At 44.4% G+C, this 25033-nt stretch overlaps 1 protein-coding gene across 1 annotated transcript in view; it reads right to left on the bottom strand.

Moving 5' to 3' along the window:
- Nucleotides 1–471: 471 nt before the first annotated feature.
- The window catches only part of CYB5D2 (cytochrome b5 domain containing 2), a 59831-nt gene continuing 35269 nt past the window's right edge, over nucleotides 472–25033 (bottom strand). Inside the window, 2 exon segments of the mRNA XM_085649581.1 lie at nucleotides 472–1022; nucleotides 3741–3927. Of these exon segments, the coding sequence (XP_085505707.1) occupies nucleotides 809–1022; nucleotides 3741–3927 (401 nt within the window). The 3' untranslated portion in view covers nucleotides 472–808.

Genomic DNA, 25033 nt, shown 5'->3' with positions numbered 1-25033 from the left:
GGAAGAACACTTCAGCAGGAGTCCCACGGGAGTGCAAAGGGACCAGCGGGAGGTCGCACCGCAGCGACAGAGGAGCGCGAGGCGCTCAGAACACCGGAACTCACTCGTGGGCCGCACCGCAATGATTAACCATCGTCGCCATTTGTAGTGGCAGGAATGAGGGGCGGGAGACGTAGTTGCTTGCTGACATAACTTTATTTATTTGGTGTTCAATACAAAGGCCCACGAGGAGCAGGTGGGGAGACAACCGCCCCTCAGGATTCTCGCGCTCGTCTCCCGATCCGCCGCCCCCCCCCTGATGTCACGGCCGACCACGATGTCCGATTGGCCATGACGTCAGGAGGCTGGGCAAACAGGGTGGAAAGACTACGTGCTTCTCTGCGGCGCTAGTACGCTAACCTCATGTACGACAGAAACATATGAAGAACCCGAAATTCTGTTTAATGGAAAAATATATGCTTCAATACTGTATACTTGTTTGTTGAACTCTTTTAATGGAAAAAGGCACATATGTACAATATCATGAATACTCCGCATCTTTCATGGGTATTTTAGTGAAATACATCATTTAGCCAACACCTTATCGCATTAAAAAATAAATAAAAATCGAAATGTCCCTGTACCGGTCCCATTCACCCACAAAGAAAAATAGTTCATTAGCAGCACCATTAGCTTTCTTGCACCTGATACGTAACAGAAAAACCCATAGGGTCAGAGGCAGGCTTGCCCTGCAGACGTCACAAAGCCCCGTGTTTCCAAGCAGCATCGTGAATGTTCTAGAAGGGCCCGCTCGAGGCGGCCTCGCTTCTCAGTCTTTCAGCGCGCACCACTCGGAGAGCGTATGGCAGCCCTCGTACTCCTGCAGAGTCGGCTCATCCAAGTCCCCTCGGTCACTGTGTGCTGCCGGCTCGAGATGTCCAGTGGGAGGCCCAGTGGTCCGCACACAGACGCAGCGATGGTCTTTGGCACCAGGTTTGTACAGTTTTCTAGGCGCTCCGACCCAATCTCTTTCTACGCCTCCACTGAGAAAACAGAAAGAAGTCAGGGGTCAATACAGGGCAGGAAGCACTTGTTTGAGATATTCATTACCTAGGCCCTGAAAACTTGTATACTGTGTCCTTGCTCTAAGTAAGGCACGAACTGAGGCAGTCAATGCTTCCTTTGAGATGGTGGTTTCCGGTGCTTGCCACTGGCACTTTATTCCCAACACGCACTCGTGACAGCCTGCCACACGGTGGCGCTGTTGGTCTAATTTTGTGATGAGTTTAACACCAGGTGTTTATTCAATATACAATTAAAATGACTAATACCGGTCACCCAAAGCTATAAAAATAGCTTAGGCAGCAGGTATTAGTCATTTTAATTGTATATTAAAAGTAAATTGTCACACTTGGAGGGAGCGTGGGGATGAGTTGTGTTGGTACTGTCACTGGCAGCGCTGGCAGGGGCAATGGGTGGTGTAAGCTACAGTGGCCTGACAAGGGCCCTGGGACTTATTTTTTTTTAATTAAGTGCCGAGTCAGACCACGTGTTGCCGCGGACTTCGTAACTTCAAAATATGGGTGTAAATGAGGCACTCGGATCATGTGCGGTGCTCTGGCTGTTAATTGCAAATGGTGGGACTGAACTGAGCACTGGTTTTATACGTGGCTTATAGCCCACTACTTGCAAACCAAGTAACTATGCCAGTCATACGAATCTGCGTTTGCTCATTGTCAACAGACTTATAATGAAGACAATACCGCATTCCGCTCTAATGGTGCTAGGCAATTATATGCAAGGGGCTTCAGGCTTTGTGGAGTACAATCATATAAATAGGCAGGTGTTACATTTGGTGAAATTTCCCGTGGAACAGAATTTCCTAAGCAGGCGGGGAGAAGTGTAAACTCCTTGTCCCGGTGATATTCAGTAGTGTGGAATCTGTAGTAACTGTAGAGTGGATGAGCTGAGTGCTTAGCCAAGATGGCAAAACGTTTAGGTCCTTGGCCATGGAATGTTCAGTGGATGATGGCGTTTCTTTACAAAGGACTATATGATCCACGGGAAATTTCTCAAAGCGGTTCAGTTATATATTTTCCGCTGTTGACCCTCAAAAGTCAGTAGAGATTTTAATCGCAGGCTTGTTCCAGCCTAGGATTTGGGGCACTTAAGGGCAAACTCTTTGCACTACCGTCTCTGACTAGAGGCGACCGCAGTCACAGGACCACGTGCTTGCATTTCCATGCAGGCTCTCTAGAGTTAATCCCTTATCTTGGGAAGGTGCGGCCGTGGCAACAGTCTCCACGCTGAGTTACTAGCAGTTGTTATAGTTGAGCAAAATCATAGGCGTAGCAGAAGCATTAAACAAGGTGCACTTTGACCCCCGTGATAACATTACAGGGAATGACACCACATAACCTTTGAGACTGTAGCATCTTATCTTTAGGTGAAATACTCAAAGGAGATAATGTTTCTTTACCATAAGCTGAAAATGAACATAAAAACAACTAACTAATTCTTACTGACTGTTTAATGTTTGCACCATTTCCAGTCCAGCTACTGATTCAGTTTTCACACTTGTCGAATGCCAAATTTGAGCAGAGAGATATTTGAGCCTCTATTTGCACATGTGGTTGGTGATTAAGACAGGGATGAGTACTTTGGGAAAACATAACACCTAATGCTGTATACCCTCTAACTAGACCATATGCTTAACGTGCCAGGTTTGTTCTGTTGATGTTCGATGGTCTATGGCTGCATGCACCAGTAGGGAGTTAAATTGTGTTAGAGAGACAGGTGGGTGGGCTTTGGGGTTTTAATACATTTATTGCTATACTGATCGTCCAATATTCAGAAGAGGTTAACTCGCAAGGTGGACAAGGCAGTGGGGGGAGGGTTCAGATAAAAGCTTTCCCAGTATGTGTTCAAAGTCTGGTCATACCTACTAGATGAAATTAGAACTGCCCCTACATTCATACTCTTTCACCATTTGTGTAAAACATACCCATTTGGAAATCCTTAGCAAAATATCACGGTTGTATGCTGTTAAAGAAAAGTGTAACATACACATGCTATTGTAATATATGTGTGAGGATAATGTACACAAGTTATGTGTACATTAAGATGAATTAAAATTTAACTGGGACTAGTAAAGCCAGCATCCAGGAAGAGAATCGGGTGTGGACATGGAAAGGCTATACTTTTTGACATTCACAAATATTTAAGCATTCACTTTCAGCATCTGCCTAAACATCTAGCTTGTACACCCAAATGCATCTGGTGTAAGTGGTAAATAAAATGTGGGCATTGGCAATACCCTGCCAAATTGTGTCTGGATGTGTGTGAGCGGGGATACCGCTCATGTTAAAAAAATACTTTTTTCCAGAGGAAATAAATAGCAATGTTAATTAATTTTATTTAATCAGCAATTTTCCTAATTTTATGAATACCTAACATGCGGAATGCACAAATTAAGCCTATGCAAGATTAGAAAATGTGTGTAATTCACCATTGTACACAAATATGCAACAATACATTAAAAAAGTGGGTACGTTTTGCATAAACCACATGGGAATGGAGGCGCACGTCTCAAAACGATGCAATTGTAGAAGTGTAAATTGCAGTGTCATTTGCATGTTGAATTCAAAGTACACGTGGTCAGCCCCAATTCTGGATTTCCAGTAGTGCAATTGTGGAACACTAGTGCATGCTCTAGGCTCCCTTGCGCTCCTCGCAGCCTTGTACCATACACACAGCCTTACCTCTGCTTCGAACACCAGACTCTGGTGCCGGTGCGCGAGGTCCATTCCGAGTTGCAAGGCGGGAACTGCTGCTTCTCCTCCTCGCTCTGGGCCTTCTGCTTCAGTCCTTCCCCCGCGACTTCATCGGCCGCCTTTAGCGCCTCCGTCGCCCTCCCAGACTCATCGTAGTACCTTCCAACCAGCTTACCTGATGAATAATAATAGCATAGAATTTAATCCTCAGCAATTTCCATTCGCCTACAATGATCCTGTATTCCGACATCACCGTGCCGGCTCCTCCACAATCTACAAACTCCATGCAACAAAGTCAGAAAATGCATCCTTTTAGTAAATGTAACCAGGCATTCTGTAGGGTAGGTAGTCCATACTGGAAAACTAGATGTCTGGAAACCATTTGTGGTTTAATCACACTATCCAGCTGAAAACGTTCGCTCGGTTCTTAGAGGCCCCTCAAGCTTTACCAAGGCAAGTTTTCAAGCATTGCAATTTTTCAAACATTGACAAAGCTAGTACGTTTAGCTTTAATCGGTAAAAGCACAAACGTGTGGGGACTGTTTTTAAGTCTCTCTTCCACCTGTCTCATTCTGTGTCTCCTGTGTTGGTAACCAGTCTTTTATTCGCTGAACTTTTGGGGCTGCAAGTGGCACAGATACATTACACAAATAGCAGGGGTGTCCTGGACCACCCGGTTTGGCAGCTACATCGGAGTCGGGCCTCTTTACGGTCCTCTTCTGCCTGCAACTCGGCAGACAAAGTCTCATAAATAACACTATGAAAGAATACAGCGTCAATAGGAGAGCAGGCGGCAGTGAGGAAAAACAAAGGGTGGGTAAATAGAAAAGGGAGAGAAGAAAGAAATATTGTATAGAATGAAGGATGAATGGAGGGAGTAGGATGAATCAGTGGGTTGATAAATGAGTGGGCAGATGGATGAATGGGTAAAAGACTGAGTGTAGGTGGATACACAAGTGAAATGGTGGCAGCGTCAAATGACAGACGGGTGGATAGGTGGATGGATGAGTGAGTGAATGGATAGATGGGTAGACAATTGAAAGGATGGCACAGTAAAGGGATGGATGAATATGTTGATGGACAGGTGAAAGGTTGGCAGAGTAAAGTGATGGATGGATAAGTAAATTGACAGGTGAAACAATGGCAGAGTAAAGGGAATGATGGATAAGTGGATGGACAGGTGAAAGGATAGATGGGTTGCGTGAATGGATGGCAGAGTGAATGGATGGATCAATGACATGGGGAATGATTAAGTGATGAAAAAATAAATGGATGTAAGACTGAAAAGATGAAATGGTGGATATCGGCGGGTTGGTGGAAGAGTAAAAGGATAAATGGATAGATCCTTGGATGGTAGAAATAAGCGATCTGTTCTAGGGAGGGGTCAGCTCATTGGATTTGTGTTGTCAGAAATTTTATTTCACAGTGGGGTGCTTTAATTTTCTGGCTGCGCCCTTGGCAGATAGTCTATTTGCCTACATCAGCACATTGAAGCTAGATGTACTGGCTATGCCAATCCTATTTTCTTCATTAAATTATGTGAGGCAGACATCCGTCTCTAAAATAGATGGATTAAACCTCAGACCATGTTGCCCAAACACACTGTAACTTGCAAGTTTGACCACACTCTGCAGTTCAGAGACTGATGCAACAGATGCACACCCTAGTGACAGCCACACTGTGCATATCAGATGGAGGTCTGACAGATGCAACCCTAGAACCACCACTTTTCATGCCAGGGGTGTAGCGCAGGCTCCTGCTGCCCCTGTAGTGCGAGGGGGCCTCTAGGCATGGACGTCATTTAATGGTCACCAGGGGTAGCTTGCCTTCTGCGACTCATGGCACTGCCCTTGCGACCTCTTGCCTCAGAGAACACAAAGCAGTGCAAGGAACTTAACTAAAGATTAACCAGGGCTTTTGTGAGCCTTTGTCACTTTCTATAGCTCAGGAAAGAAAAATGGCACACGTGTTCTGTCAGCTTTAGCAGAGAACGCTTAATGCATTGTTGTGACCCTCCTGCATTGTGCTGTGTTTACTGACGCCTCCTTGCTCAGTCCCACCGCCAAAATAAAAAGTTGCATGAAAGCATACAGGAGATGTAAAGGCCGGGCAGATGGCGATGCCACTGCTTGAGGCCACATTGATATCGATGCAGCAAAGCCTCCGGGCCATCGATGGGAAAATAGACACATTGACGCTGTGCATGGATAGCATGACTGCCAAGCTAGATAAGCAAGCAGCGCGACTGACCACAGTGGAACAACGGATCTCTTCAGTGGAGGATGAATCCCATGAAACAGCAGGCAAATACAGGGGGGATGGAGAAAATCCTGGGAGTAATCAAAGCGAAAAACGTAGATTTGGAGGCGCGCTCCAGGCGTAACAAAGTTCGTATTATGGGGATTTTAGAAAGCAGCACAAATACAGGCCGCCTGGAAGACTATGTCAAAGCATTGTTGAAAGAAATCTTTGAATCAGAACATCTCTCCCAAGTACTAACAGAAGAGAGGGCGCATAGGTCTCTTGCCACCAGACCACTATCGGGGGACCCTCCAAGACGAATCATTGCCCGGATTTTGAATTATCAGGATCGCAACTCAATCTTACATCTGGCAGACTATCACATACCAAGGGAATGAGGTGGCATTTTTCCCCAGACTTCACCATGACAGTCCAGTCAACTCATAAGGAATCTGTTAAAGTCAAAAAGAAACTTCGTATGGCAAACATCCCCTACGCAATGCTATATCCTGCATCCCTCTGGATCACCTATGAGGGAAAACCAAGGTTCTTAACAACGCCGGGCGTGGCTACAGAGTTCCTGAAACAAATGCAGCGTGAAAGATCAGGCTCACCACACTCTGTGTCCGCAATGCACTCGGAGTAGCAACTGCTGATCGGCGCCAAGGACTCTGGACCGCTTTCTGGTAACTACTGTTGGTATGTTGTGGTGGGGTCCCTGCTGGGCCGGTGAGCACTTTGCCCCAGAACTGGAGTCTGACCTTCTCCTGGTGGGACCTGACTGGAGCGGTGGAGGGTGAGGCAGTAGCCTAGACCGAGTGACTGATACTTTAAAGTAATAATTCACTATGCATGTAGAATCTGTAATGCAATGTACATTGGTCTTCAACGAAGTCACTGTATCGCCATAAGAGGGCCACCATAAATGATGCAATGTAGAATGATTATGGATATAGTCAGGCCGACTGGGGCGCATCAAAATAGGGGAGGAGGGGTATTCTGCCGCAAAGCGAAGACATATATCAATTCAATAAGCATATGAAAGTACTATTCTGGTTCCAGCACTACACTGTGTTGATAATTGCCTAATATGTTCAGTTCGGCCACCCCGTGTAGCGGGGGTGTTACTTGGCATCTAGCTGTCCCCACAATGGTGTACCCCTACAGTTTGAGTCAGAACGGTTAGAAAAGAGGGGAGAGTTAATAACATCGCAATGTTTCTATTATTGTTTATTGACCTACTGATATGGGAATGTCTTTGGTATGATTGGGATGCTAAAGTGGAAGGGGGTTGGGGGTTTGCTGCTGTTTTTTTCTTGTATGGTATGGTTTTCTTGTATGGTACATCACAGGCACAATTGAAGATTTGCACTAAACACGGGGTAGATGGAACATCAAGGTCAGAACCGAATGTGTTATTATATTGCGCAGGGCAAATGGTGGAAAAACTTAAACTCTTGACCTGGAATGTAAGGGGATTAAACAATCCCAAAAAGATTTGTCAGATATTTTCTTATCTTGACAGACATCACGTACAAATGGAAAGTTATCTGGCAAAACTGGGAGACATGCGAGTGGGGGCAAAATGGCAATTGTGAGGGCGGCGTCCTCATACTCCAGGGGGGTTCTCATAAGGGTGAAAAAGGGTATACCCTTTATACTCACACTAAGTCAGATAAAATAGGCCACTTCACGCTAGTACAGAGAACTCTCCACGGTACACTCATTACTATTGTTACCACATATGGCCAAACCCCAATTTTGATCACCAATTGGAGAATGAGCTATATGTCCTACAACCCACAATAATACTATGGGGTGGAGACCTAAACACCAATCTGGATCCTACCCTAGATCGTAATGCAACAACTGAGCGTCAGGGTAAGAGATGTACGCACACTCGCTAATCGACGTATGGCGCGTGAGACACGCCCTGGTCCAGGAGGGTACCTATGTTTCATCAGTACACAAAAATTAGTCCAGGTTAGATTATTTGTTGATTTCGGGAGAGGCAGCCACATGGGAGGAAAACGTAGCCCACCTACCAAGAACTCTATCAGACCATTCGCCAGAGGTGCTAGAATTGCCAATCCCCACAAATACCCCACAAACCTTTCAATGGGGTCTGCAGGCCTCATCGCTTTTGGACCCGGTCTTCAAACATGGAGTTCAAGAGGCCATTATACATTATTTCCTAAAAAGTCAGGGATCTGTAGAAAGCGCGGGCGCACTCTGGGAGGTGTTTAAAGCAACAATACGCGGTAAATGTATAGGCCTACAGGTAGGGGTGCTGAAAGGCTTTACGGGCTAGGATGCAAATGAATGAAGAGACTCTAGGGGGGCTAGAAAGTAATTATGAGGAGACCCAAAACATGGATGCCCTGGCAGAAATCAGAAACTTGATCACTGAATACAGTGAGACGGCTGATCAAGAAATAAAACATGTCTAGGCGCTGGGTGGCCGTATCGTATGGGGAAGGTGGGAGGTCCGGCCGCTGCCTGGCCTCAAAGATAAGGGCGCCACGTACACAAACATATCACAGAGTTAGATCGCCCAGATTGAACAAAATGTTATAGCTAACCTGAAATACTTGCTCAGATTGCGGAATACTATACAAGACTGTAAGGCCCCTATGAGACAGCTACAGGGGACCAGACGGTAGCCTACCTGGATGAGCTTGCACTTGCTTGGCTATCCCCCGGGCAACGTGAATATTTGGTGCAACCGATTACAGCAGATGAGGTAAAAGCAGCCATTCAATTGCTGCCCAATGGAAAGCAGCAGGGAGCGCAGGGCTACCTAGTGAATTTTACAAGACATATACTGACTTGTTAGCACCGAAAATGCATGAAATGTGTGCAGAAGCATACGACACTAAGAACCTCCCCCCAACATTACGAGAGGCCCTGATGATAACTTTGCTGAAGCCTGGTAAAAATCCAGCGAAATGGGATTCCTGCAGCCCGCTATCGCTCCTAAACATAGACACGAAGATACTTGCCAAAATCATACCGACCAGGCTGCGACCTCTTCTGCCTGTGCTAGCGCTACCAGATCAATCGGATTCATCCCAAAGTGATCCACTACACGTAATCTGAGAACAATATGCGCCATACTGCACCAACTGGATCCTGAAGTTAAAGCAGCAGTAGTGCCGCTAGACGCAGCTAAAGCTTTCGACTCAATCCAATTGAGCTTTATGTTTGATGTGCTGCATCGTATGGGCATGCCACAAGCGTTCACACAGTGGATACGTTTATTGTACACAGAACCAGTTGCTGTAATGCGGATTAAAAACAAACACTCCTCACCAATACAGATATGCAGGGTAACGAGACAGGGGTGCCCACTATCCCCCATGTTATTTGCGCTAGCATTAGAACCTTTGGCATGCAGAGTGCGGCAGAAGCATGCGGATGCTGCGCTGAGGTTCAGACAGCAGCCACGGGCTGTATCATTATACGCAGACGACATGGTACTATATGTCCGAAACCCAGAAGAGCGGCTAGGCCCTCTGATAAGGGAGTACATCAAGTATGAAAGGCTTTCTAGTCTTAGTATGAATTGGGAAAATTAATTTATATTTCCCCTAACAGGCTGCACAATGCCACATGACCTGGAATTCCCGCTGGAATGGTGTGTAGAGCCAGTGAATTACTTAGGTGTGTGGAAACATGAAGACCCTGAAATTGTACTACAAGAAAATTACGGCCAAGCTCTATCGGCTATGGGGGACGAGGTAGCTAGATGGATAAAACTCCCCGTTACTAGCGGACAGGGTGGCAGTGATAAAAATGGTAATACTCCCAAGATATCTGTACTTGTTCACTAATGTCTCCCTTAACCGGACTAAAGCATTTTTTGCCGCTCTGCGCACTAATCTAATCAAACTGGTTTGGGAGATAATCACCAGGCCATACGCACAGGGGGGATTTGGGGTCCCGGACCTCTAACTATAATACCTGTGCACGCAAGCACACTTTGCCCACTAATGGTTCTTCCTGCCATCTTTTGTTCTCCATATTGCGGTGAAAACGGATGGGGTATACCCTATGCCACTTTTAGCTCGCTTACCAAAAACACATCAACTAAGCCCAAGGGGTGAAATTAATACAGCAGGCAGCACGATTAAGGTCTGGCAGACGCTCGCGACACAGGCTGGGAAAACACCCCTTTTTGCTCCCACATTTCCCTTGGCACACTACCCTGGCACACTATCTATGGCACAGGAGCCTAAAGCATTAACTCTGCTGGCAGAGATGGTAATTGGTACAATGGGAGGTGCATACCCAGATGACACCTTCATTACACTGGAGGCCATCTCTACGCATGATAACAATAACCCTATGCTTACATTTATATACCACAGACTGAAAGAGGCCCTAAAAACAGTGAATTCACAACACCCAGCTGCACCACAGATGACCGTTACAGATCATGCTCGACAGCCCATCCCGAGGGAAACTGATTACCCGACTATATAAGGCAATACAAGTGGAGATTGCCCCACAACATACACAAAAGTATGGAGAGATGGAACACAGCACTAGACACACCTATTACAATGAAAGACTGGGAATATTGCTGCACCCTAACCGTGTGTCTGACAGCTAACTGTAACCTGCAAATCATTCATGTTATATATACTCAACAGCTCTCCTACACTCTGGTACAGCTACATAAATATGGGCTGAGAGAGTCTGCTAGCTGTGGTGCAACAGACGCTGGTTTCATGCATCTAGCATGGTACTGCGTGAAGGTGCTGGATTTTTGGATACAAGTTACAAAAGCTTTATCAGACATGGTGTTGGTAGAAGTGTCATGTACACCGCGCATATGCCTGTTGGGCCTTGTTACGGAACTGCAACCACAGAGTCAGAAATTAGTTGCGATAACGCTACTGTTGGCAAAGCAAAAGGTAGCCCAAAACTGGTGCGGTAGACGAGCACCACAATTCGATCATTGGTTAACTGACATAGCGTACTGCAAAGATGAGCTAGCTCATAATGCTGAGGAACTCCCAATGGCGTCCAGGCTCAGGGACATATGGGCGCCCTTCACAACATATCTACTAATGAAACAACGAGTTGATCCACCAGATACGTCTCCGAATGATTGATGTACTCATGATATATGATTCTCCTTGGCCACCGTGGGGGGACATGATGTAGGCAAACTCCGTCTGGAATGTATACAAAGACCCTGTAACTAAGATAAATATGTAATATGGATAATGTGATTGTACCTATGTTTGAGATGTATTAATGAAAAACTGAATAAAAAAATCTAAAAAATGCTTTAAAGCTAAAGTGCAGCTGCCCTGGTCTGGCAACGATGCTAATATGGGCACACTGGCAAAAGACAGATCCATAGGTGTTTTGGTAATGCCAGGACAAGTCTTGGTCCATCCACGCAGGATAGGTAATGACAAACAGCTTGTCACCTTATTATATGTTTGTAATCATGTGTTTTTGGATTGTGCCTCATTTATGTTTCTAAGCTCTATAAATAATGTTTGTAGAAGGTATGCAATTAAGGGTGCAGTTGTAAAAGGTATAACTAGAAGAACAGAGGTAGCTCTAAAAACCTTCTTCACTGAACACAATTATGTACTTTTTGTTAAAATAACTTTACCTCCTGGCTAGGCTTCACTTCCCTTATTCCCAATAATAACGAATATTTAGATAAATGGTGAAACTAAGTGAGACTCATTTTGCTGTGCAAGTATGGTGCAAAAGATTTGGAATGCCCAACCTTTGGCCATGCAGGTCAAGGACTATAGTCCCTCTGGGTACAACTAGAAGGTGGCTGTTGGTAAACGCAGTTTTATCATGGTTTCTAAGAGCAAATATAATAGTGAATTTCTGGAATGGTCCTGGGTGTTTTGGGACGAGATGAGGTCCGGGGTTAAGTAACTGTTTGTAATAGAATAAGAAGCAGAATGTTATCATCAGGGCTTTCTTCCTCAACACGTTGTGTGATCTTGGGCAAGCTACTTTAAATTCGTACCTGTACCTCCCTTCATCATCAAAAGCATGAGAAGTCATTGTGGCTACTTGTGTACACTGGGCACATCAGATACCAATCTACATGCCTTAGATTGTTGTTTATGACTTGACTTAGAAGAGGACTATTCACCACTGCACTCCGGTGAGGCTGTGTAATTACCAACTCCAGAGATAAATTAAAGAACTCGACCCACCACTTTTTTAACTTTCTCATTGTGATCCCCGAATTACGATGGGCGTGCCTAGATGTGGCTTCCATTGTATTTATCTCTCGAGCAGCTGCCTGTCCCAAATAAGCCAAAACTGATCTGGGGTTTCTTGTGTCCCATTTCAGAAGCAGTTGGAGCAGTACCATGGCTGATTTGCATATGGCTGGGTCCTGTCTGCGGGGCATCGCGGGCAAAGATGACAGACTGTGATGGGGCCCAAAGTATTTACCAGTGGCTGAGATTAATGTAACCATTTAACCAACCCTTCACTCATTTTTGTTTTCCTAGAACTGGAGTATGAGCCTTGGGAAAGGTAACTGGCCTCCTAAGAAGGATCTGGTGTGCAGTCTTTGCAACTGTACATGCCTTCTGGACTGGTAGTCCTATAGCTGCACAATAGTTTTCCTTAACCCAGGTTTAAGATTTCAGATAAGGCCCATCTAATTAGATATGTAGAAGTAGCATGCTATCAAGAGTCCAGCTGCCTCCTCGTGTCCTTTAGGGATAGAACCTATAAGGAACAGCCAGAGAGAGAAACATATATGAAATGGAAAGAGTGCCTAAACTACCAGTAGTAACTGAATGCTTTTCATGGTGCTTGTTCACGACAATGTGGCGAGAAGCAATGAGTCTCCCTATAGCTGGGGTGAGAAGATTAGCAAATCTGATTCAATTTACTGACTTGAATAGATAAATTGACCTGTTTGAAATAGACAATGAGAATAAGGAGGTGGGAACCAGACCTCCTTCTGTTATTTTAAGACTGGCCCACCATAACACACTTCCGGGTGGGGAGGGAGAGGGAAGGGAATGTTGTTGTTTACAGTATTTAATGGGATACCTGGTGATTGAATTTACTGACCAAGCCCAGGAAAGCCGATTGCTAAAAGGTTATCATTAGTCCTGTTGTATGCTGTAATTGGAATGGCCTAACTACTAGATCTCGCAAGAAGAGGGACATTAATTTAGAACAATAGGCTGAGCTCTGTAAACTATATAGTTCAAATAATCTACATTGTAGGTGCTATATGGATGTATGTATAAACCAAAAAAATATGTTGAAATCAAGAACGATGCTTGCTCATTACTTTTTTTCTTCGCAAAAGCCTTGTCCATGTGTTTTAACAGTTTACCGATTGGTGGCACGGGAGTGGGTGTTTTGGAGGTAATGTGGGGGACTCATGAAGGAGGTTAAGTGGTACCACAGCTTAAGGGTTCTGTATGCTGATATTTAATGGAAGACATCAATGATGAAAACATGCACCACAACTTTAAAAACGGTATTGTCAACAGTACATCTTCTTGTTAAATACTTTACATTGTCAAATTAATATTTAAAGATTTGTAACACAAGTTTAGATTTGAATACTCCAAAGTGGCAAAAAAAGAAGCCATAATCATATAACTAGGTACCAGGGTGCAATTTACTAAAAATCACAGGGTTTGCAAATGTGAAATGGCTCGGTGGTAGGTACTAAACACATTTTGCAAAGGGTTACCAAATTGCAAAATGGGTTTAGAAATGGACCCTGAATCGCCATTTGGAAGGGTCCTGTTCCGTACATTCCTTCCAAACTATGATTTGTTTTGCAATATATCAATGGTCTCAAACCACAATTACAGTTGCAAAATATTGAAAAGTTACAAATTCCAAAAAGGAGTGTTGAGACCCGTTGTTGTCAATGTTGAAAAACGTTTCCTTGGAGAGGTATTGGAGGCAGAGACAGCACGTGTTGAGGTTGTAAACAGCACTGGAAGCTGGGGTATGCATTTGGGATGTTAACACAGGGAAATGGATTATGGGTGTGTGCATTCCCAGGTTCTACTACATGTATCATTATTAGCTTTCTTAATTTCATTGGGCCTGAAATAACCTTTTAGCAGTGTGTGAGGTTTGTTTATAAGGGCTCAATGCTTTTATTTATATTCTTTACTAAATGATACATTATATACAGTAGTTTTAATTTTATCGAATCCAAAAGACAGCAGATTCACAATAATATAAAACAGGATTTAAATTTAAGAATATTTATGTTATAAATCCCATGTAGTGCAGGAAAATGCTGGTATGGGAAGGAAGGCAATGTTGATGAACGCACAAGCATACAACAGATGTGTCCCGGCATTTTAGACTATAATTACATATGACACAATTACCTTGGTAGGTGGTGGCCTGTTCCCTGGCATATCTTGGTGGCACTCTGGTTAAAATATAGATGGTGACTACAGTAGATATGAATCTGCTACCATAACTGCTGTCTTTTTATTGAACATGCACTTATTGCTCAGTTCTTAACATCAGCAATGTCACTTCCTGGATTTCATGTGACATCAGTTTCTGTTGCATCATCCAGTCAAGGGTAATATGACGTCACTTCCTGTGATGTCATTAGGGTGAAAGGGCATGTGATGTCATTTCCGCTACAGCTGTCATTTTGGTGAATTGATGTCCATGCCTCAAGGGGTCCCGCAACCATTCTGAGGGTTCACAGCGCAAGGCCACTGGATATCTGTGAGACATGGGAGACTCAAGGACCCTCATCACATTCTGCTTTATGCCACTATCTCTAACTGAAAGTCTGTAGAGCTTATCCAGTCTGCTATCCAGGGTCACAAAATCTCTCCACTTCATGTGCCCAGGTTCTGCTGTGCTGTTCACCATGACCAGTTTGGGGCAATGCCTAGTAGCAGACAGGCTTGATCAGGAGCGATAGCAGGACTCACCTTTTCACAACTGTCTCTCTTTCAGTCTGTGTTTCTTAAACATTGTAAGGGAAGATAAATCTTATCTCAGCTGATGCAGAGGCAGTGTGGATGTCAACACAGAGCAGACCTTCATCGAGTCAGAGGCGAAGCCGGAGCCGAGAGTGTGAGGCAAATTCGAGCTCCTGATCGGTGCTCCGGGCTGAGTCTGTCAGTGTGGAGGAGGGTCCAGTGGAGTCCTCTTCCCGCTGTACATCATCTGTTATCTGTAACTGAAAGTAGCAGGCAGGAAAGTTTGCGCTTCTTTTCTGCTCCAGCCCGATGAGGAGTGAATACCACAGAAGCGTCTGGAAATCTTGCGCTATGACCATAGCCCTGTTAGCGTGTCACTGTTCCATGGCCCTTACCCACCTCCCAAGGCTAGGTTACTCATCAGCAGCGGAAGCTACTGGTGAGTTCAGTCTAGTAGAGGTTGATGTGGAGGGCTTGGTGGGTTGCTATGGGAGGTTTCTACTGCTTATGTATAGGGCAAGGCTGTATGGCGTTCCCAGTGCGGCTTGCTGTCCGTGCAAAGGCTGGTTGCTGTTACAGAAACAAAATATAAAGCTCTAAGGAACAAATCCTGTCATGTTGGTGTTCTGAAGAATCCCCTACGGCTATATTTGAGATTCAATCTGATAAATACGAGGATGATCCCTTGAGAGAAAAGTCACCTATAGTATATCCTAAAGAAAATATTGGAGAAATTCATCAACAGGTGTTCCTCCTGCCCAAGTTTCATACAGAAATAAGGAATTGCAACCCCACAATCCACCAACACAGCCACTATGCCCTCTCAAGTCCCACCGGCAGGTTTTGTATCTCAAGCAATTACGAACTTCACTTAGCCTATATTAGTGTGGCGTCTCAATCGAGGGTGGAGTCTAGGCAGCCTATTCACCTTGATGCCACTCCTGAAAGACCAGTAAAACCAGTTTTGCCGCTATTTAGCAGCACACCTAGCTCAAACATGCAAAGACTCTTCATTGTTCTTTTAATCCAGATCTAAACGGTCATACTCTATTAAATCTTCCTGGCGTCCACGTTAAATTTGCACATTTTCCTTAATATTAGCACTATTAGAAAGATCTGTGGGTAATTCTGATCAGGTCATTCTTTAGTCAATTCTTTGCCTGTTGATAAAGATGGGCGTGATGATGCTGGATGAAGCTAGTCGTGTATCCCAAAGCCAAACGTCCTCTGAGGAGGGAAAGGTTGCTCAAGAGGTTAATGGGAGTAACAGTACCGGCTGTTTAGAACCTACCCTGGCAGATGTGATCTTGAAATATATGAAAGGGAATTCCAAGGGAGTTACTCCCAATGGTAAGGGAACTCAAACTGACTTAGTGGACTGCATGAGAAAAGAGAGAGAAAAGTGCAAGAACAAGAGTGATGTGATTAGAACTTTTTAGTTAAGAAATGTATCAAAAAGTGACTCAAGTTTGTTCTCTCATATAACTTTATAATATTACTTGATGACCAAGCTTTGCCAATTAACAGATCATTTTTGTTGAAATGTTTCTTGGCAATAGAAACACTAAATATGGTGAAAAGCAGCAAAATTGCACCTGTAGCCATCAGAGTATGGTGTTACCCTGGATTTTGGAGTATCATTCCTCTGATAGTCGCCAAACTCGCCTCACAAATTGCAATTAATTCCTGTGCAGAAGCATTGATGTTATCCCTTTCTATACACCTGAGAGAGGGAATAGGAGTCCTAAGGGAACTGGAGAATATACTCTTCAAACTGAGCTGAACGTGGACATCTGTATGTTCCAAGAAAAGTTTTTAAACAGCGTGCAGTCAACCATAGTCACTTTTGGCATATCTGATAGATTTGTGTCAGTGCTACCACAAGATACATGGTCTTTGCCCCCTTAGAGGCTAAGCCACTAAATTACAATCTCCGATCTGTTCAACTAAATCATTGTCAGTTTTATCACAGGGCTGAAACTTATCTGAAACTTATCTCCTGGAATATAGTTGGTAATACAAAGGGAAATCAAAAAGCAAACCATCTTGTGAGTACGCGGTCGATACCTGCATCCAGGAGACATGCAATCTCCACCACAGTCATCTTAATTACTATTTTTCCTACAGCTGCCCTGTGAAAAGAAAAAGAGGGCATGCAAGTGGGGGAATTTTTAGATCATTGAACACTAACCTAATGTGGTCATATTATTTTACTTATGCCACGAATCTGGAACAATGCATTAATAGATTACTAGTAGTAAATTCGTATATCCCTCCTGGTTCAAAGAATAACGTACTGGCGAAATCATTTTTTGTTCTTGCACAGTTTAGTGATAGGGAGGACTGACACGTAATTAATTATGGTAGGGGGCTTGAATGCGAAGGTGTCAAATCATGCGGTGGAAGTGTTTTGCGATCCAGAAAGAGAGGAACTATTGAATAGCCAAGGTCCCTTTTTTCCCCTCTAAAAATAAAACAGATGGTCGAAGGCAATGAGTGCTTGAATCTTGGAGAAAAAATTATGCACAATTGTTAACAGTAGAATTAATAATGATATTCCTGCCCATTATATGCAATTCAGGTTCCTCTATAATCGATTATGTCATTTCCTCCTCTAGTGCATTTGGTTTTTTGTCGTATCTAAGGTTTTTAGATAATGATTTGAGTGACCACAAGATTTTAACCTTATTCATTGATGTGTCATTAATTTAATCCCCCTTATGGAATGCTAAAAGTGTTCCGGTTTCGATTAATAAATCAAACGGTCACACTTTCTGGGGTGTAGGAAAAGTAGTTGCCTAAAGCATGGTTCTAGTAAAGGCCATTGATGATATAACCAGCTCAAACAAACATCTCACTGGGATAAAACAGGGCTGCGTTTTAGCGCCCCATGTCTTGTGAAGGATTCCTGGTTACTCCCCTATGGTTGGAAGTTATAAATTGCCATGTTTATTATACATGGATAATACTTTAATATTTAATTTGACGCCCAATGTTCTCAAAAGAAAACTGGATAGTCTAAAAACCTTTGCGGCTGGCCATTATTTAACATAGTCAAAAGCAAAAATGTATTTTGCACAGTAAAACACAATTTACATTTTTTTATTTTACTTTGCATGTGGGGAACGATAATCGGGAAATGGTAAAAATGTATGTATGCCTGGGAAAGATTTTTAGGTCAAACTTATATGAAATAAACCCACATATGCCGTGTGGTGCATAAAACATTGAGCAGTGTAATTGGTTTGAGGATATTCTTCAGTGTTTATGGTTGTAAATGTTTTTTCTCCTTGTTTATTTTTTTACCAACTTAAAACCCCAACTTGTATTTTGTATGTGTCAGAGATTATTAACACAAAGAGCTGTTCTTATAAGGGTACTACTGAAGGAAGAATTATGTGTAAACTGTGTAGACTGAATACAGTAGCACTAGCTTATGAAATTTGATTAGAAGTGGGTTCAACCAGTGCATATGTATTGGGCATGGCAGCGATTTTGCAGTTTGGGTGGTGGCTGATTCACTCTAAAGAGAACTCCCTGAGGAAACTTCTATTTTATGGATATTTTTACCCTGCAATGGTCTTTCGAAGTAACTTTATAGTTACTTCAAATTTAAGTTGACTTTGTTTCAGTGTCAAGACACTAGTTAAAACTCTTTCATAAAAACTCCTGCTCAAATCTTAGTATGCAATGCGAGAAGCCATTATGGATATACAGTGGTAAATTTGCATTTGCATGTGAGTATTAACAGTCAGAAGGTACAGGGCTTGTTAGACAGTGGTTGTTTGCAAAAGGTCATGCTACATGAATTAGCACGAGCCATTTCACAAGAACGATTTACATTACATGCATCCATGGGGACACTCAGACTTGTTCCACTACTGGTATTACCTTGCCAATAGAAAAAAACAATATCTCGCATACTGTAGGCCTTCTTCTCAAAATTCCCAAAGCCATTGTTCTGGAAAAAGAATAGTTTGTGGAATTATTTTTACTGCACTCATCCACCCTAGGATGGCTCCTTTTGCCTCTATCAACATAGGAGCCAGGGAGCCTAGGGTGAAGAAGAGTGGTGGACAAAAAAAGGAAACAGAAAGGGGCTAGAATATTAAAAACCCAGTCGAAATTGGCTGGGTCTAACGAAAGGTACAAAATAAAGACACATTTAGGGAAGAACATTATCATAGCCTTAAAGGCTTATCGCGAGCTAGGAAGGAGAACAGGAGAAACAATTGATTTACAGGATCGAGCAGGACTCTCCAGTCCGACAAATTTTGGTACTCAAAACCTTTAGATAAACAGTATTGGAGTTGACCCATAGCCACATTACAGGGGATACTTGGGATCCGGAGAAAATTCCACAGGCAATTTTGCAGCGCTTGTATTGGCCAGGAATATATATGCAGGCACAAGACGTTCTTGTCCACAGTGCCTATACTGTCAAATAGTAAGCTCAGGGTATGCTCTCAAAGCTGAGTTTTATCTACTTTCTGTTATCACAAAGCCATATAAAAAAAAGTAGTGATGGACCTAATGGGATTTCCTGAACTTTCCTGCCGGGAAAATAAATATATTCTAGTACTAGTAGACTATGCAAACCACTGCCCTGAAACCTTTCTTATAAGGGGTACTCCAGCCACTCAAATCCTTAATGTTCTTATATCCTATTTTTCTTGAGTAGGACTGTCGAAAGAGATCTTAACAGACAAGGGGGACTAACGGTATGGCCTCGATCTGTGAATTCTTATACATTCACCATTTCAAAGGCTATGTATATTATCCACCAACCTCTGGAACAGTAGGGTTCTTTAAATAGACTCTAAAAAGAATGCTCTGGACAGCTGTCCTCCCAGAAGGGAAGGACTGGATAAAGTGTTAGTTAAACATGTTGCTGTTTATCTTACATTGTGTATCACAGTCTTCCACGATGTTTTCTTCATTTGAATTGCTTTTTGGACAACAACCTAGATCAGTTCTAGACATGGCCTGGGTCTTCAGTAAGGGACACGAAAAGGGTAAACCAGGGCTAATCCCTAAATACGGGCGAAACCAGAGGCGGGGGTGAATAACTTTCCAGCCAATTAAAACTGAGGAGAGAGAGGGGGTGAGTTGAAAGCAAGGGGGTTCTGCCTCCCCTCCTTTTAACCCTCCCTCTCTCTCCCTGTCAACTGGCTGCGTGGATATTGAGAGCCAACCAGTCCCCATCTCTCTTCACAAATTTGCTTTGATTTCCCTAGTCTTCGCCCCCTTAGAAAAGACTCTGCCCCTCGCCGTTTGCGGCTGAACCATGGGGTCTCTAAGGGCTCTATGCTTGCGGCAGCCTGTTGAGCTATCCTTGGGCGCCCGACCTAATGAGTCTTGTGACTGTCCTCCTGGTGATACTCTTTAAACCCTCTGCAATTAGAAGAGTAATGGGTTGCATACAGTAGACTTTCCCTCCCTACCTTGATTTTTGTCAAGAAAACAAGGTATAAATGGGGTTTGTTTTGGGAACCTTAACCCATTATGGCAACCTCCTAGCAATCAAACAGGATCCATCCTACCAACCACAGAGGAGACTGATAAGCCTACCCCTGTAAAGGGTGAATGTGGTCTAGATGGTTTAATCAAAGTCCTTGTCCCAGATCACCAGGATTAGGTTAATGTACCAAGCCTGAAAGAAAACACCAGACAGAGGTGGAGTGGGATTTCTATCACTCAATGCCCAAGATCTATGGTTTTACCTACGGGACAAGAAGGCTTAAATGTCTGCTTTGGACCACGGACAACTAGACCTTAGGTGTGTTGAACAGGGACATAGCTGTTAATATAGCTTGGGGTGGTTGTGGGTGAAGCACAAAAGGTGTCCTTTTAAATGGATCTTTAGAGGCATTGCTTTACCTCTAAAGATGCTAATAACGAGGCATGTGAACACCTGCAGTAAAGCAACTCAGTAGGGGAGGAGCCTTAATTTAGCAGGGGGCGCTGGCTCATAGCCTTTACGGCAGCGGTTGTCCGCCAGTCATGCAGAGGCGGCTCCTCAGTTATGGCGGAGGAGTGGAACCAGCAGATGCATGTAAAATAAAAAGATATCAAATCAGTTAATAAAACTGTTTTATTATACTTCAGAGCTGCCACCGAGTATTGATTGCATGGCCATCCGGAGGAGTGGTGGGCTCAGGGCACTGCCAGTGGGCATTTAGGTTTGGTCAGCCTTCTTAGGATGGCCAAACCGACATGCGCACGTGGATACCTCCAGGCTATTGCTTGAAGATATTGGCAGGCTCAGGAGTACAGGCTCCCAGTCCCTGCTGTGTGAACATTTTCTGAAGAGGCGGCGAACGTCAGGCTGCAGGTACGTTTTTATTTATGTTATACTATTCTCCCCTCCCACATGCTGCCTCACCAATTTCCCCAGCTAGCGGCCGCCACTGGCCCTGTGTTCTGCAGATTGAGATAATTATAAGTCTGCATTTAGATACCACCCTTTTCTACAGATATTCCACTGCATGAATTCTCAATATGGCAGTCTCTTAGTCTGGTTCACAGTCAAGCACTTACTGTTGTCCTTGAGATTACCTGGGTTTCCTAACTCCCTCCACTGGCACACGCCTCTTTAGAATCAGCCTCTCTATATACTGCTTCTATGGGCCTAGCATCTGCTCCATACTAGCAGTTTAATCTATCCTGCCACACAATGTCCCCTCTCTTTTCTACTCCCAAATTGATGCATGCAGCGGCCCCGACCAGTGGAGTAGTTGGGTATGCTAAGGGGCTTAAGGATGACGTAGCAGAATATGTATCTGATGCGGAGTTTGTGACTTTCCAAGCAGAGGGTCGCACACAGGGTGTGTCTGTTTGAGTATGCAGAGGGTCACACACAGGGTGTGTGTCTGTTTGAGTATGCAGGAATATACGCGCGCCTATGTGAGCATCTGGGCAAGTGTGCTTGTATCTGCGCAGGTGCATGTGTTTCTGTCTGCCTGCTCAGGTGTGTGGTGTGTGTCTACAGTTGTGTATATTTACGCAGTGGCATTTGGGTCTGGTCCAGGATATGTGTGAGTTTATAAAGAGAATGTCTGTTGGTCAGTGCAATCAGTGTGTGTGTTTTTCCACACTATGTCTGGAGTGGGTGAATCGGCACGGGAGGTGTGGGTCTCCAAGGTTTGTGGGTGCGCAGGGTTGTGGGTATGGTTTTAGCAGGGACACTTCTCTTCAGTGTGGGGTGTTGTTTTCAAAGAATATTGGACGCTGCTGAGGGTATGTGTCAGACGGGAGGAGGTGGACGTGGGTGTGTCTGTTTTAAGGTGAACGTGTCTACCTCGCCACACTGTGCTTATCTCTACATGCGTGGGTATGGTTCTCGGGTGATATACCTGGTCACAAATGTTTAGGAGTTCTTGGGTAAAAAAAAAAAACGACAATAATCTTTGCACTTGCCCTTGACTAGTATAATTCGAAGTACAAGGGAGAGGGTGGGCAATTAATTACAGGAGGAAAAAAGGAAACACAATAATGAATAAAAGAAATCAATAAGGTATAAAAAAGGAAAAAGAAATGAAAAACAGAAACATCAGGCTAATGAACCACAGTGTGACTAAACAGACAGAGAAGGAAAGAAAAAAAGATGAAGAATATATACTGCAGTAAAATGAACAACCATTTTGTTGCACTGCAAGTTAAAATGTGACATGCCACATGGAATGTGCGTATAGCAGAGTTCTATATGTAAAAAGCAGACCATAACATGCAAAAGACTGGCTGTGGATAGTTCATTTGACTAATAACCAATGCAAACATACACATTTACCCTCCAAACAACATGTTAAAATCCTATTCGGAAAACTGAGGGCAAATACACTTCTCCAGTATTTGGGGTATCTTTCATAGATTCACATGCTTGAATATTCCCCGTCGTCGAAGTGGGAGTCCCACGGTATATAAAAAGCAATAAGTGTCATGTATATACATAAACATACATAACCACATAATAGCATATACATATCCAAATAAACTTTATATACAATTTAGAAATAACATATCAAGTGAAAATACCATAGGATAGTATTGACACATAGGAAAGCATTGAGAAAAAGAATCACTTTACTGACATATCATTGTCGTTTTATAGTCCAAACTCCAGCCAATCAGGCGCAAGCACCCTCTAGAACCTTCTCCTCAGAGGCTCAAGCCCTCAGATTTTCTACCGCACGTCGTGTGAAGGGAGTCTCCCTGAGCTCTGCTCAGTTCTTTGCTCTGGTTTGAGTTTTCTCATCATGTCTTCAAGTAAGAAGTCTCTTTTCTGTCCCTGTTCATCTTGTGGGAAGTTAAGGCTCTTTTCTGAGGACCCTCACCATGTCTTTACCCTGACCATAAGGTGGCCAACTGTAAAATCTGTAGAACCTTCTCTCAAAAGACGTTGAAGGACAGGGAGGATCGCCTTTTATTGTGGCTTCAAAAACTAAAGGATACTGATAACCCCCTTTCTGAGGTGGAGAGTGTAGCCTCTATTCGAACAGGAGTCTCCTCCAAGCGTGGTAGTGTTCAGGACTTGCCGTCTCCCTGACTTGCCGTCTCCCTTTCGGAAAAAGAAGAGACTTCATCTTGAGGAAGTGTCTACAGGCCAAGTCTCAGTTACCACGCCAGCGCCCCCGAGACCTAGCTCTCAGGCATCTCTGACTCCGTCAGCGCATGTTTCCAGTCAAAAACGCGCAAAACCGTCGACGGGCCCGTCGATGGCCCCTCCGTCGACGAGATCTGCCACTTCATCAACCTCGGTGACGACGGTGTCGAGCAGATTTCCTTCATCGTCGACGACGACTTCGTCGACGTCTTCACCGTCGACAGTGGTGTGTGTTTCCCTGAAGACTATTTCGTCGACGATCCCACTATCTTCTTCGTCGACGACTAGGAAGCTGGCGCTTCCGTCGACGTCTAAGGCTTCGTAACGATAATGAAGAAGAAGAAGAAGTCATCGCCGTCGGCGCTCACAGCATCGTCGTCGACGGCGTCGTCGACGTCGGCAGTCTCGTCGGCGCGGGCTTCGTCGATGGCGGCCTCGTCGACAGCATCGACGGCGGCCTCGTCGACGGCGGCTTTGTCGACGATACTCTCGACGACGGAGGTGTCAAATTTTGCGACGATGCCTTTGGTGCCAATGTCTACATCAGCGCCAGTATCTGTGGACACCTTGTTGCAGCGTCGCCATGCTGCGCTGGACTCTGTTATGCTGCCACCGGTCACTCGGCTATCTCATCAGGTATTCCCCACGGTTGCTGAAGAGGTTTCGGACACGGATGACGATGTTCAGTCCTCTTTTCGAGATGCTCGTAGTCCTTCTGAGCTTCACATAAAATGCCAAGATTTCTAAGAGGATGATTATGCGCAAGACTATTACTGTCAGGAGCAGGAGCAACATCCCCCTGCACAAGTTCCCATGGCGCAGCTTCCGTTGTGGCTCATCTCCAACCTTCAATTCATGTTGGAAGATTATAATCGGCGCTTTCAAGCTTCCTCTCATAGCTCTCCACGTGAAACGCCATCTGCTGTTCCGTCTACCCCTGTGTTGCCAACGATGCCGACACCATCCGCACCTGCATTGGTTCCCCCTGCAACAGATGAGGTGGTAGACAATCTGGATGCGGAGGAGGGAGAGCTTCATGATGACGACTCTATTGCGGACTGGGATGACTATCAAGTCAATTCGCCAGCATCACCTCCAACATCGCCAGTAAATTCACCACCTGTCGACATATCAGGATTCCATCAACTGATGGACAGGGCAGCTCATCGCTTTCACCTTCCCATGATGGTTAGCGAGGAGGACTGCTTTCTGTACGACTTCAAGTCCCAGCCGCAGAAGCAGGTACGAGCCGTGCCCATTATAGACTTTATCTGGAACAAGGGCATTAAACTGATGAAAACGCCTAACTCCATCCCGGCTGTCCTCCCGCGACTGGAGAAAAAGTACAAGGCCCCTGACTCTTCCCCAGCTTGCTTAGTGTCTCAGCCTAAGCCAGACTCGGTGATCAACCAGGCGGTGCAACGTCGCTCCAAAAATCCATCGTCTCCGCTCTCGTCACCTCCGGATCGTGACGGCCGCCGCCTGGATGCCATTGGCAAAAAGTT

The sequence above is a fragment of the Triturus cristatus genome, chromosome 3_2, assembly GCF_964204655.1.
Source record: "Triturus cristatus chromosome 3_2, aTriCri1.1, whole genome shotgun sequence".
Taxonomy (NCBI): domain Eukaryota; kingdom Metazoa; phylum Chordata; class Amphibia; order Caudata; family Salamandridae; genus Triturus; species Triturus cristatus.
This window is presented reverse-complemented; position numbering and strand designations above follow the sequence as displayed.